Genomic DNA, 11,518 nt, shown 5'->3' on the forward strand with positions numbered 1-11,518 from the left:
TATGGCGGTTAGAGTCTCGTACAAAAGACACCCCTAACTATACACAATGTATTTGGCACGTATACAAAGAAATTCCTTAATTTTACTAACCTGGAACGTTGCCTTGCAATTCTCAGTTACAATATTGGTATCACAAAACAAAGTTATTTGATATTTTATTAATTATTTATTAGTTAGTTATGCACAAGGCAAAACTGTTATCCTTAAAAATTTAAATGGTATGGCCCGCAATATACTAAGGCGCTGCCTTAATTATCAGAGTAAACCAAAGACACAATAGATATGTAACAAAAAACATCCCCATAATAAATTCCCAAAATAAATTGGGTCAGAAATACCAGATATAAGAATAAAAAAAGTCAGAATTAATCCCCTTAATAAATTGGATCAGAAATACCAGATATAAGATTAAAAAACAGTTTGGTAAGGAGGATGTCAGTTGGGGGAGGTGATCATTAAAAGAAGTTTCACATTTTCCTTAAAAATATGCGTGTTTAGAATAATTATAAAATCATTCATTTGTACACATCATTTTGAGATTTTTAATATTAAAAAAAACAAATACTTTTTTTTGCAAAAATAAAAAATCTTACTTATACTACAATGATTCTCAGCCTAAAGTTGAAAAAATCGAGCATGGAGACACTTGGAACTGATATTATTTAATTGAATAGATTTTATTGGAATAGGTATACTCACATCTGCAGTCTTATTATTAGATAAACCACCTGAAACAAAGTTCAACAAATAAAAAATAAATTCTCAAAATAGGAAATTATCTCTTAAGTAATGTTCTGTGAATTAAAAAAAAAAAAATGAAAATTTTAGGAAAAAATATAGTACAAATATAGAGTAAGTGCCATACAGCCCATAATCTAGTTTATGACACATCCAAGAAAGATATATAAGAAAATTGGCAAAAAATGATAGAAAAAAAATTTAGTCATCAAGGGATTAGCCACAAGCAGAGCAGAACCTTGGCACCATAGGTTCTGTACCTCACCCATGCTAAATCAAATTAAAAGTTTTTGTTTGTAATTAAATAACAAAGTCTATGTCAATGACAGACCTTATAAGCAATGAAAATTAAAAAAACAAAGCTCCCTCTCAAGGACGTAATTAGGGTACCAGGAAATGCATAATTAAAACATAAGAGGAAAATATGTATTTCACAGTGGACTATGAATAAAACAGAATAATTATTATTAATTAATATAAGATAACTTTCGGACCACGATTCACTTTTATGTTATAAACTTTTAAATGTTTGTGTAATACTTTTTACTAATGTGAAAGGCTACCCATCTTTTATCTAAAGTGTTGGTGTTTCACTCCATTTTTTAATTTTTTTTTTTTTTTTTTGCAACCCACAGCATAGGTGATGTTTGCCTAGTTATCTACAGGTGACAAACCTATTACTATTATTAAAGGGGTCCACTAACCAACGAACAATTTTTAGAGGGACTTCATGCGGGAAATTTTAAAAATTTTGAGAACCATTACTATAATGACTTCATAAACGGGTTGGGAACGGTTACTCATTATATTGACTCCGAAGCATGACCCTAGACATAGAGGCATACAAGAAATGGACTGAGGCTGCTCCACGCATAAGAACACTAAGGAGATAGTGAAAGACAAAAAAAAGCTACCAGCAGCACCTTAGGAAATTATTTAGTAACAAACCTAAAAAATATACGACAGCCTTTTTAAAACAATTATTTTTTTAATGCAATCCACAGCGAAGGTGATGTTTGCCTAATTAGCTACAGATGACAAACCAATTCTAACCATGGTGGGGGGTCAATACTTTCATTTTGTGGGACCGTCACTTGATGAAAAAGTCAATGCCTCAGGTTGGATTCGAACATGTGACGACTGCAGATCTCAGAACGATCAACATAGGCCTAACCATCTGAGCTATGGACAGCCCCTACATTTTTTTTCTCTAACTCCTCATCCTTACTAGAGGTTTGTCAACTTTCCTTCCTTCCAGTTTCTAAACTGGTGAACTTTTGGCAGTGCTAAGTATACCAAATTCATTTCTAATGCTTTATTAATCACAATTCTTTAAATTTCTGACTAAGAGCAAATAGGAGTGGTCAAAGTTGTTTAATAAACTTTGTTAATACACTTCGGTTCTGGCATACTGAATGGACGGACAAATAATTGTTTCCTATTTTGTATTTTTTTTCTCTTTTATTTTATCTTATTAAGGAACAAGATGACTTTTTATAAGAAAGGTGAAAAAAAAATGGATTACTGCTTCCCCTATTTCTAAAAATTGGATGAAGAAAAATATGCCCCAACACCTACAAGACTAATAAAAATTCATCTAAGCCACATCATTCTCCTTTGATTTCACTTCTGCACCTACAAATTATTATTTATAACAAAAAAAATAATAATTATGAGAGATAGTTGACCGTGGAAAAAAAAAAAATAATAACGAAGAGGGTATTTCTGATTAATACAAAGGAATAACAAAAAAAAAAATGGAAATTACTGTTAACCCAAAAGTAAAACTATGTACAAAAATAATTAGATATTAATGAATGGAATATGGTCCGTGTGCGGTCAAATAAAACTCAAATAGTAAATGGGTGTACTATTTTTATTTGAACCAACATTTCGCCCCAGTTGCAGGGCTTCGTCAGGGCTAAAAAAGATACAAACACTTGACATAGTTACAAGGAAAAAAAACATGGTGGAAAATAACAGGGATATACAGTGAAACATAAAATTTAATAAGAAAAATTAAAGGTTATAAACAATAAATGAAAATGGTAATAGTAACAGAAAGATAAGAGAAGAAATATTAAAGAAAATACAAATTAAGAGATGAAAAGGGAAAAGAATAAAATCAAATAAAAATGAATGAAACAGGTATGAATTCTGTCTCATTCATTTTCATTTGATTTTATACTTTTCCCTTTTCATCTCTTAATTTGTACTTTCTTTAATATTTCTTCTCTTATCTTTCTGTTATTATTACCGTTTTCATTTATTGTTTATAACCTTTCATTTTTCTTATTAAATTTTACGTTTCACTGTATACCTCTGTTTTTTTCCCTTGTCAAGTGTTTGTATCATTTTTAGCCCTGACGAAGACCTGCAACGTGGGGCTAAACGGCTCAAATAAAAATAGTACACCCATTTAAGTTTTATTTGACCGCACCCGGACCATATTCCATTCATTGATACACACGGTCAATCAGCAATCTTCCAATAATTAGATATTCTGAGGTTGAATAATTCAATAACAGTTAGAAAGCCGAGAGGATACTTGATTAGGAAAACAAATACCACCCCTCTATTACAAATTTCTCTACTCCTCTGATCCTTTAAACTGTTAAAAATTGCTACAAGAAATACTGAAGAGTTTGAAACATAATAATTACATTCTAAAAACAAAAAAAAAAGTACCTTCCTGTAAACATCAACATTTAAAGTATTTTAAGTTGAATAAAGTTTCAAAAAGAATTCTATGACCAATATTTAATGAAAATTAAGTAATAATATCCTGTAAATAGGTTTAGAGCAGTAGCCAGGCAACAAAAGTAAACATATGTACTCAATAAATATTGGTTGCTGGGGAAGGATAATCATCTAAGAAGAGTCTTTGGAAAATGGATATATTATTACTAAAAAAGTTTTTCCTTATTGTGGAATTAGTGATATTATGTTTTTCCATGTACAACTTAACAAGAGTATGTATTTTCCAAGATTCCAGAGCAAATTCCAAATTGAATAGGTAAGCTACTATATTGCTATATTCAATCCACTATTCAACAAAGTAAGACATTCCAGTTATTTAATTTAACCTTCCAGTGTAAACAGAAAAATTCTTTGGATACATGTATAAAATCAGAACTTGAAAATTCGAGCCTCATTGGAAAGAAACAAAGTATTATCAACTGTCAGTATTAAGAAAGTATAAAAAAGAAAAATTAGGATACTTCAAGATCTTGTTCCAGCCAATACACAAAGGGCTTGTACCCTTAGACAAAGGGTTCTATTCTCCCATCTTCAGCTCTACAATATCACAACTGTCCTACCAAGGCCAAAAGCTCCTTTATTTGAATAGTACAAAGCCATAGGTCTACAAGAGAATAGATTAGGCATAGCTTTGAATTTAAACATCATAAAATTTCTTCATATATTTCGGCACCTTAGGATTGTAAGTACAACATTTTTTCTAAATAATTTTCTTTCTTAATAATTTAATATAAGGGTGCATTGAGGATAATATAATGCATGATGTATATTTAATATAATATGATATGATAATGAGAATAATGTAATCCATACCCAACGCATTAAGGTCTCCAATGGGTATCGAGAAATTAAGAGCAATCTTTGTTACTTTCGAACTGGTACATAGTTCCAAGACTATCAAGTGATTTAGCAAGTTCTTTTAAATACTTTTTCTTATTAGACTTTGGCATAAATTCTGTTTTATTTTTTTTTTGTTTTTTTCTCCATCAATTTTACTGCAGTAAACATTTCCATTTTGCCTTGTTCAAATAAATATTCAATATGTCTCTCACAAGCAAACAATTATTTTTAATTAAGTTTTATATTCATTAATATATAATTAGGGGTCTTCATATATATTTTTTGTTTTTGTCTTTGTTTTATGTAATTTATGTTGTCTTATTGCATACAAATAAACATAAATATACAACAGTTTCAAGTGTTTAAATTTATGTTTTAACAGTACAGGACTACACAAAAAGAGTAGATATTGCTAAAAAAGATATATAAATCTATTTATTTGCTAAAATACTAACTATAAAAATGAACAACAAATAAAAATCAATTTAAAAAACATACCTTTTAAAAGCTTCTTGAACATTACTCTGGTCACCTAAAAAATAAATTAATTATTATTTATAAATAATGAGAGCCCACGCTCACACATCCAGAGTAAAAAAAAAATTCTAAGATTCCCTCTCATTAAAACTGAAATTAGTATAAAATATTTTATGAATTATTACATTTTTGTTTATACGAGAAGAAATTTGCTTATTTTTTAAAATACATAATTGCTTTTTTTGTACCTTATTTATGGTTTCACATTACTTTAATTTACACATGCATTGTACATTTTGTTACAAAACTCTTACACTACATACAAAACTTCAATAATTCTAGTTGATTGTCACACTAGCTTAGACTTTTGTCCTATCTATTATCCTATCCTTATGTTTATTTAATGGCAATGTGTATTTAATATAATTAGAAAAAGTATTGCAATAAAGAACAATTTTGAATTTGAGATTTATATAGAATTGTTTTGTGAGAGCGTTTTCTGTGTGCATACGTATCTCTTTCTGCATGTGTGTGAACAGTCCAACACAAAAGCAAAAAGATGTAATATATTATGTATTTAAGATGCCTGCTTAGGATGTTACAGAAACATTTTGGCTAAAATTACCTTACTGGAAGTTCAATTTTACACTTTTTTAACATTTCCTCAAATGATTTTGATTAAAGTATTCATAAAAATATAGAATTAAGAGGTCTTTAATAATATGTAGTTCTTATTCTGAAATAATCTGAGAAAGTTTAAATGCAGATTTTCAAAAAAGTTTCCTATTAAGTACCTTTCTTTACTATTTTTTATTTAAGTAATTTACTAAAGAATAAAATAAAATACTTGATAGTTGTTATAAAAAGAGACAAATTTTACTTTCAAAGAAACCAAGAACAATCTAAAATACTTCCAAGAAGTCCACAAAAAGAAGTACAATGATTCTACGTATGAACAGGATGATATTGGGTGACAGGAATATACCCAGGACACATTCAGTTCAATAAACATCTCTTTAATGAGGTTAACGCAGTCACCAACCTGCAGGTTCTGAAAAAATGATGAAATGGGTCATCACATCATATGTAGATGTGAAGCATTAGCTAGAACATGGTTATTTCTTTCTGGCTGAGCTGATTTCCTCTCACTAAAGAGATAAATAAATCTCTAATAGGCCCTTCATAGTTGAGGTAAAGGCAAAAATTTGTATAAATATGAACCAGTTTAATCAGGCGTTAGGTTATAATCAATAACAACAAAACATATGGTTGATGGGATAATAAGAAAATAGTTTTTTTTTTAAAAAGGAGGTCGGAAACGCATATATCCATTGAAAACTCTTTATCGAACAATTCACCCAATAATAATACTTCACCTTTAGCACAACAAAAATTAAATAGAACAAAAATGCAAAGATAGGCAGAGTTTATAACTTACCTTAAGAGTTTCTGGTGTAACAGGAAAGTTAAAATCACCTTTAGACAGGCATTCTTCAATAATTTTATTCAACTCCTCTAATTCTTCAGTACAATATCTGCTTAGCCTTGCTTTGTAATCATCTGCTACTTTTTGAATATGAGTGTCTATTGACAAACCAAAAATATATTAATAAATTATTTAATTTTATGTAGAAAGCCAGTCTAGGTAGAAGTCAAAAAAGGTACAAAGTAGTAAAAAAAATTAATTATCTGTAACCAACATTTTGTCCCACTTTGCAGGGTATCAACAGGGCTTACCGAACACAGGTAACCACATTAAATAGTTTCATTATTATCTGAGTTTTTTTACCGTACCCAGACTATCTGCCTTATTTGATATTTTATATATATTTCACAAATTAACTTAGACAATAATTAATTGAGCCCTGGAGATTTCAGAGTCAGCCTCCAGACCTCCGGGAATAAACCCTGATGAAGCCCTGCAAAGTGTGGTGAAGCATTAGTAACTTGTAAATAAATAATTGATTTATGTAAATAGTTTTTCTTCCAGCAATCTAATAGGTACAGTGAACTATCAATCTTCCAATATTTCATTTTTTGAACTCAAATATAAATACAAAACTAAAAATATTTTCAGTTTTTATATTTATATTTGAGTAAAACCTTTTGAATATGTTAAAGGTAAAAATAAATCTACTGGAAATTGAAATTTTAATTGACAAACAAAATGACACTTAGAAGAAACACTTGTATTGCATTAAGTATCGAGTATAAATTTATTTAAAACTCATAAAAGAAGGCTATGAAATTTATAATTAGCACAATTTATTAAAACACCTATAAAAATAAATCACTTAAGTAATTGTCTAAAATATAACAATTAATTTGGATATGAATAGCTTAATAGTGACATTAGAAATTCTTGTTTGACACTATTATAAAGTAATCTGTGGAGTATAATTGGATCACTTGGTTAGTAAGACAATCTTTAGATAAACTATTAAAAACTGCTGATGATATAGTTGACCCAGGATAAACTATATGAGGAGATGGTTAGGGGGTGCTTCAAAATATAACACAAATAAGTTGAAATAACTTATTTAATAGTACCAATGTTTCGGCTAGAATTTCTAGCCTTCATCAGGACTGCTCTAAGCAAATCTGACAGCCAAGTGTAAAAACTGATGTATTCAAAAGTCTGAAGATACACAATACTCTCACAGAAAATATTTGGATAAAATAAACTTGAATTATTTCGTAAAATATAATCAAAACTTACCATGCTCTAAAATGCAACGATCGAGTTCATTTTTACTTAAAATTTGGTCTTCCTTGATTGGAGAAGAAGCTTGGCCAGGGTAGAATTCAGAAAATTTAGTGCTATTTAAACGATTCTTCGTTATTCTTGGCATGATTAGCACAGGCTTTGCTGAAGCCTAAAATCACTATTGTAGCAACACGTAATATCAAAACTAAACCGATTATCAACAACTTCGAAACGTCAGAGCTCGTCAACAATCCAAAATAACACGAAATACCGACAATAACCTCGCTCAAACTAACGGTTTTCAGTTTAAAATCAAGAGGGAGATATGAAGAGTAGCCAACTTAACATAACCCAAAACTTGTATGAAAAATATTAGTATAGTATTTCAATATATTAGTATTAAGGATCAGATGGATACTATTTATAAACAGCATTGAATACAAGTAATATAAACAATCGAAAACTAAGTATTAATTACTCAAAATTGGATTCCATTTAAAAAAGAATAGCCGTACAAAACAAATTTGTTTCCAAAACATAATGAACTGTTTAAATAGTTGATTTGCTTATTTTTAAAAATATTAATTTTAATTGGAAATATATTCATCAAATATGTATTCTGATATATATATTTTAACAAATACTTAATATAATGAGAAAATAAAGGTCTAGTGTTTGCATAATAGTCCAGAAAAATTCTAAATTACACTAGAAGTAATTGTAAATTAATATCTTGCAATGGATTTTAATTTTAAAATGTTTGCAAAAGATGGTGGTAAAAGTTTACTATTCCCTGCAGGTGCGTACTTATATGAATGGCAATTGTTTTAAAGGGACTGTCCGTACTTCAGATGGTTAGGCCTAGGTCTATCAATCTGAGATCTGCGAGCGGCGCCGGTTGGAATCCGGCCTTGGGGATATTGATTTTTTTCATTAAGTGGCGGCCCTATAAAATGAAAAACATGTTATGTAATCATAAAATTTAAATAACAATTTTAATGGGATGTATGCATGTGCTTTGCAAGAACTAGTTCTTTTATGTTTGGCCAGTGCAACTCTCATGTTATTTGTAGCGTATAATCTATTTCGAGATTTAGTTAAGACAATATGTAGTGTCGAAAAAGCCGACTGACACTCCAAGGTGGTTATGAATGGAATCAGGACTCTTAGAGCCATCTTTGCAGCATCAGCATAGGACTGTGCCACTTATAAGTATGTGTTCGTTTTTCTTGTTCCTGCCAAAACCGCTGCATAAGAGGAAAGCGTTTGCCTACCAATGCCGGGAAACCGGCGCTTTCCCATGAGCCTTGCTTCCATTAGCCAGCGGGCTTTTCGATCGTCTCCAACCCTATCTATCAACAAACATAGTTATATCATTACAGGTGGTGTTCCTCGAGGATTTCAATAACATATTTTGCTTTTAATGTGGCTCGATGATCTTATTTCTTACATAGTTCCTTTTGTTTTCCCGTCATTTTTCTTAAGAATCTCATTTCTGCTGACAGTAAGTTAAGAAGAGTTAAGTAAAGAATTATTTAACTTTCTGACCCGTAAAGAAGAAAAGGTAAGAATGCTTATTTAAACAACCATAACATTGTCTTTTGCTAACTTATCGTCTACCTATCAGTGCTGAAGATATTTGCAAGAATACACTGTTTGCTTTTCTTATTCGGTTGTATATGTCATAGTTTATTCGTCCATCTCTACTTATGAAAGGAACTAGATAATCAAAATAGTCCACTATTTCAGGGTTCTATTAAAGGTAATTAATTGTAAACTGTTGGCATGACATTTCAATAAGCATGATTCCAAGTTCACATTGTCCATAGGATTGGCAAAGACGAATTCATCATGGAAGTGGTGTCCCCAGATATCTAGGATCTTCCCAAGAAAATATCATGAAAAGTGCTAGAAAAATAATCACTATACAAACCTTTATGGTGAATTTAAAGTACTTTAAATTGAGCCATAATAGAACTCATTATGTTCAATATTTTCTGAGACACAATTTTATAAACATCAATATATTTTTTTTCTGCCAAAAATCAATTTCCATGCGTTTCTAAAGGTAAATCCTCAATTGCAAGGAGCCTATAGCGATACGGGCCTACACTTATGAGTAGATCTCAAAAAATATCAGTGGGAATATGCTTGCTTTTATTTTTCCAGCAATCCTCACGTATTACAAAATATTTACGTAAAATACAACATTCTTTACGATCATCGGTCAAAAAGATATTAATGTTTTAAGGCACATTATCAAATTGATTCATAAAACAGCGGAAGCTAAAATGACGTCACATTTTGGGGAACGCTTCATCTGTCTATAGACTAGACTTTAGTACACTTTAATAATGCATTTGTTATTTCATGACATAATTATTTCCGAAATAATGCATATTCATTAAATTTTTATTTGGCAAATAATTTTAATCAACTAAATACGAGTATTTATTTCTTGACTTAATTATTCATTTCATAATCAATCGTTTAAATAAAGAAATATATTTCTGAAACAGCTATTACTGAAATAATTATCTGATAATTGTTATTTCACTATTTTCTTATGTTTAAATAACTACATTTTTGAAATAACCTTAAAATCTATGAATAGTGGAGATGCATTATAACCATCTTAACAATTATTGTCGTGACAGTATTATAACCTTTAGTCTGGTATGATAGTTGACAGTAAATATAGTGGCAGAAAAGTTACTGCCATGGTGTGAACAATATGACTGATGCTATCATGACATTTATTCTTGACTGTGAAAATGAACAATATTAACATTTTAGTTATAACAACTAGTTATAAATTCAAAAAATACTTAATAACATAATTATTTCAACCAACAGGAGATAACTTCATTTCGTGAAATAATCATTTTCAAAAAAAGATTCGCATGACGAGTTTTACATAAATAATAAATTGACACGCTTATAAAAAATTAACGAATGATCGGATTTACTTCAAACTTTGGAAATGATAGTTCTAAGAGAAATTTTTTTGGTGCAGAAGTTGCTTCACCAAAATGTGTGATACATTCAAACACCCCATCATAGTGAAACAGGAGTTCTCCGTCTATGGAATGTGGCTTATTGAAAATGTTTTGTTTTTATTGTGCTCTTATCATTTCTTTTTATAAAATCTGTTTAGAAAACAAATATTTTTTCAATTAAATTTATATATTGCGGGTCTCAGAACTCTCATTTATCATTAAAACCGCATGTAACGATATCAGTTTCGGTTAAAACCTCTCTTCTATGGAGTTGTGATATGTTCTTTCTATGGGACACCTTATAAAAATAAGAAGTCATAGCACACTTTTCAGAAAAAAGTTCATAACTATTTTAAACTTACCTCGCAAATCAATACCTTATTCGAAAGTTTGTTACAGAAAAAATTCTCATTACCGAACATACATACGTATGTTGATATCTTCTATTTGTGAATATCTACAAATAAAAATTATTTAACTAAAGTTGGTTGGTTGTTTTTAAATTAAGGCTTATAATATATTTTTTTTATAGTATGACCATATTTATATATTTTTCCTCATTTTCCAAAGCTGTTTACTTATTTGGTAGTTATTTCTAGTTCATTTATTCTTCTGATGTAAAGAACACAATTTGTAAGGATATGGTTTATTGCCAGTCTTTCATTACATTTCTGGGATCCGGGTGGAATTTTCCTAGTGAATAAGAGGAGGTGTGTGAGCATTGTAGGTCCTAATCAGAGCCGGGTTAGGATAACTTCCTCTCTGCGGCTGCTGTAACTAGAGCTGTTCCATAGTCTACCTTTTTATTGCAGGTGAAGGCAGCCAGTAGATTGAGGTACGTCTGGTTCGCTCGAGGGAGAGTCAGATGCCGCCGAGAAGATGGCCAACCTGTTGTCATCATTAATACAGCCGAGGATCTGGAAGCCTTTCACTGACGCCACCCCCCTGGTTACATTAGATTTAAACCTCAGTTAATCTGTTATATTTTATTCTTATT

The 11,518-nt window shown here is 30.2% G+C and overlaps 1 protein-coding gene and 1 long non-coding RNA gene across 3 annotated transcripts in view; one reads left to right on the forward strand and one right to left on the reverse strand.

Moving 5' to 3' along the window:
- Positions 1 to 8,008, reverse strand: part of borr (borealin-related) — a 13,696-nt gene extending 5,688 nt beyond the window's left edge. The window contains exons 1-5 of one of the 2 annotated variants that reach the window (XM_014434029.3): positions 7,535 to 8,008; positions 6,254 to 6,399; positions 5,696 to 5,866; positions 4,837 to 4,870; positions 700 to 728 (exon numbers count right to left, since the gene is read on the reverse strand). In XM_014434029.3, coding sequence (XP_014289515.1) covers positions 700 to 728; positions 4,837 to 4,870; positions 5,696 to 5,866; positions 6,254 to 6,399; positions 7,535 to 7,667 — 513 coding nt within the window. In that variant the 5' untranslated portion in view covers positions 7,668 to 8,008. The remainder of the gene's footprint in view (positions 1 to 699; positions 729 to 4,836; positions 4,871 to 5,695; positions 5,867 to 6,253; positions 6,400 to 7,534) is intronic. The other variant, XM_014434030.3, reaches the window with a different exon arrangement.
- On the forward strand, positions 3,382 to 11,508 carry LOC106689171 (uncharacterized). Its single transcript, XR_001344392.3, has 3 exons — positions 3,382 to 3,754; positions 3,832 to 4,180; positions 11,334 to 11,508. It is a non-coding gene; the product is annotated as an uncharacterized lncRNA (long non-coding RNA).
- Positions 11,509 to 11,518: the final 10 nt, after the last annotated feature.

This window comes from Halyomorpha halys, unplaced genomic scaffold (assembly GCF_000696795.3).
Source record: "Halyomorpha halys isolate HHAL.00 unplaced genomic scaffold, Hhal_1.1 Scaffold1287.1, whole genome shotgun sequence".
Taxonomy (NCBI): Eukaryota; Metazoa; Arthropoda; class Insecta; order Hemiptera; family Pentatomidae; genus Halyomorpha; species Halyomorpha halys.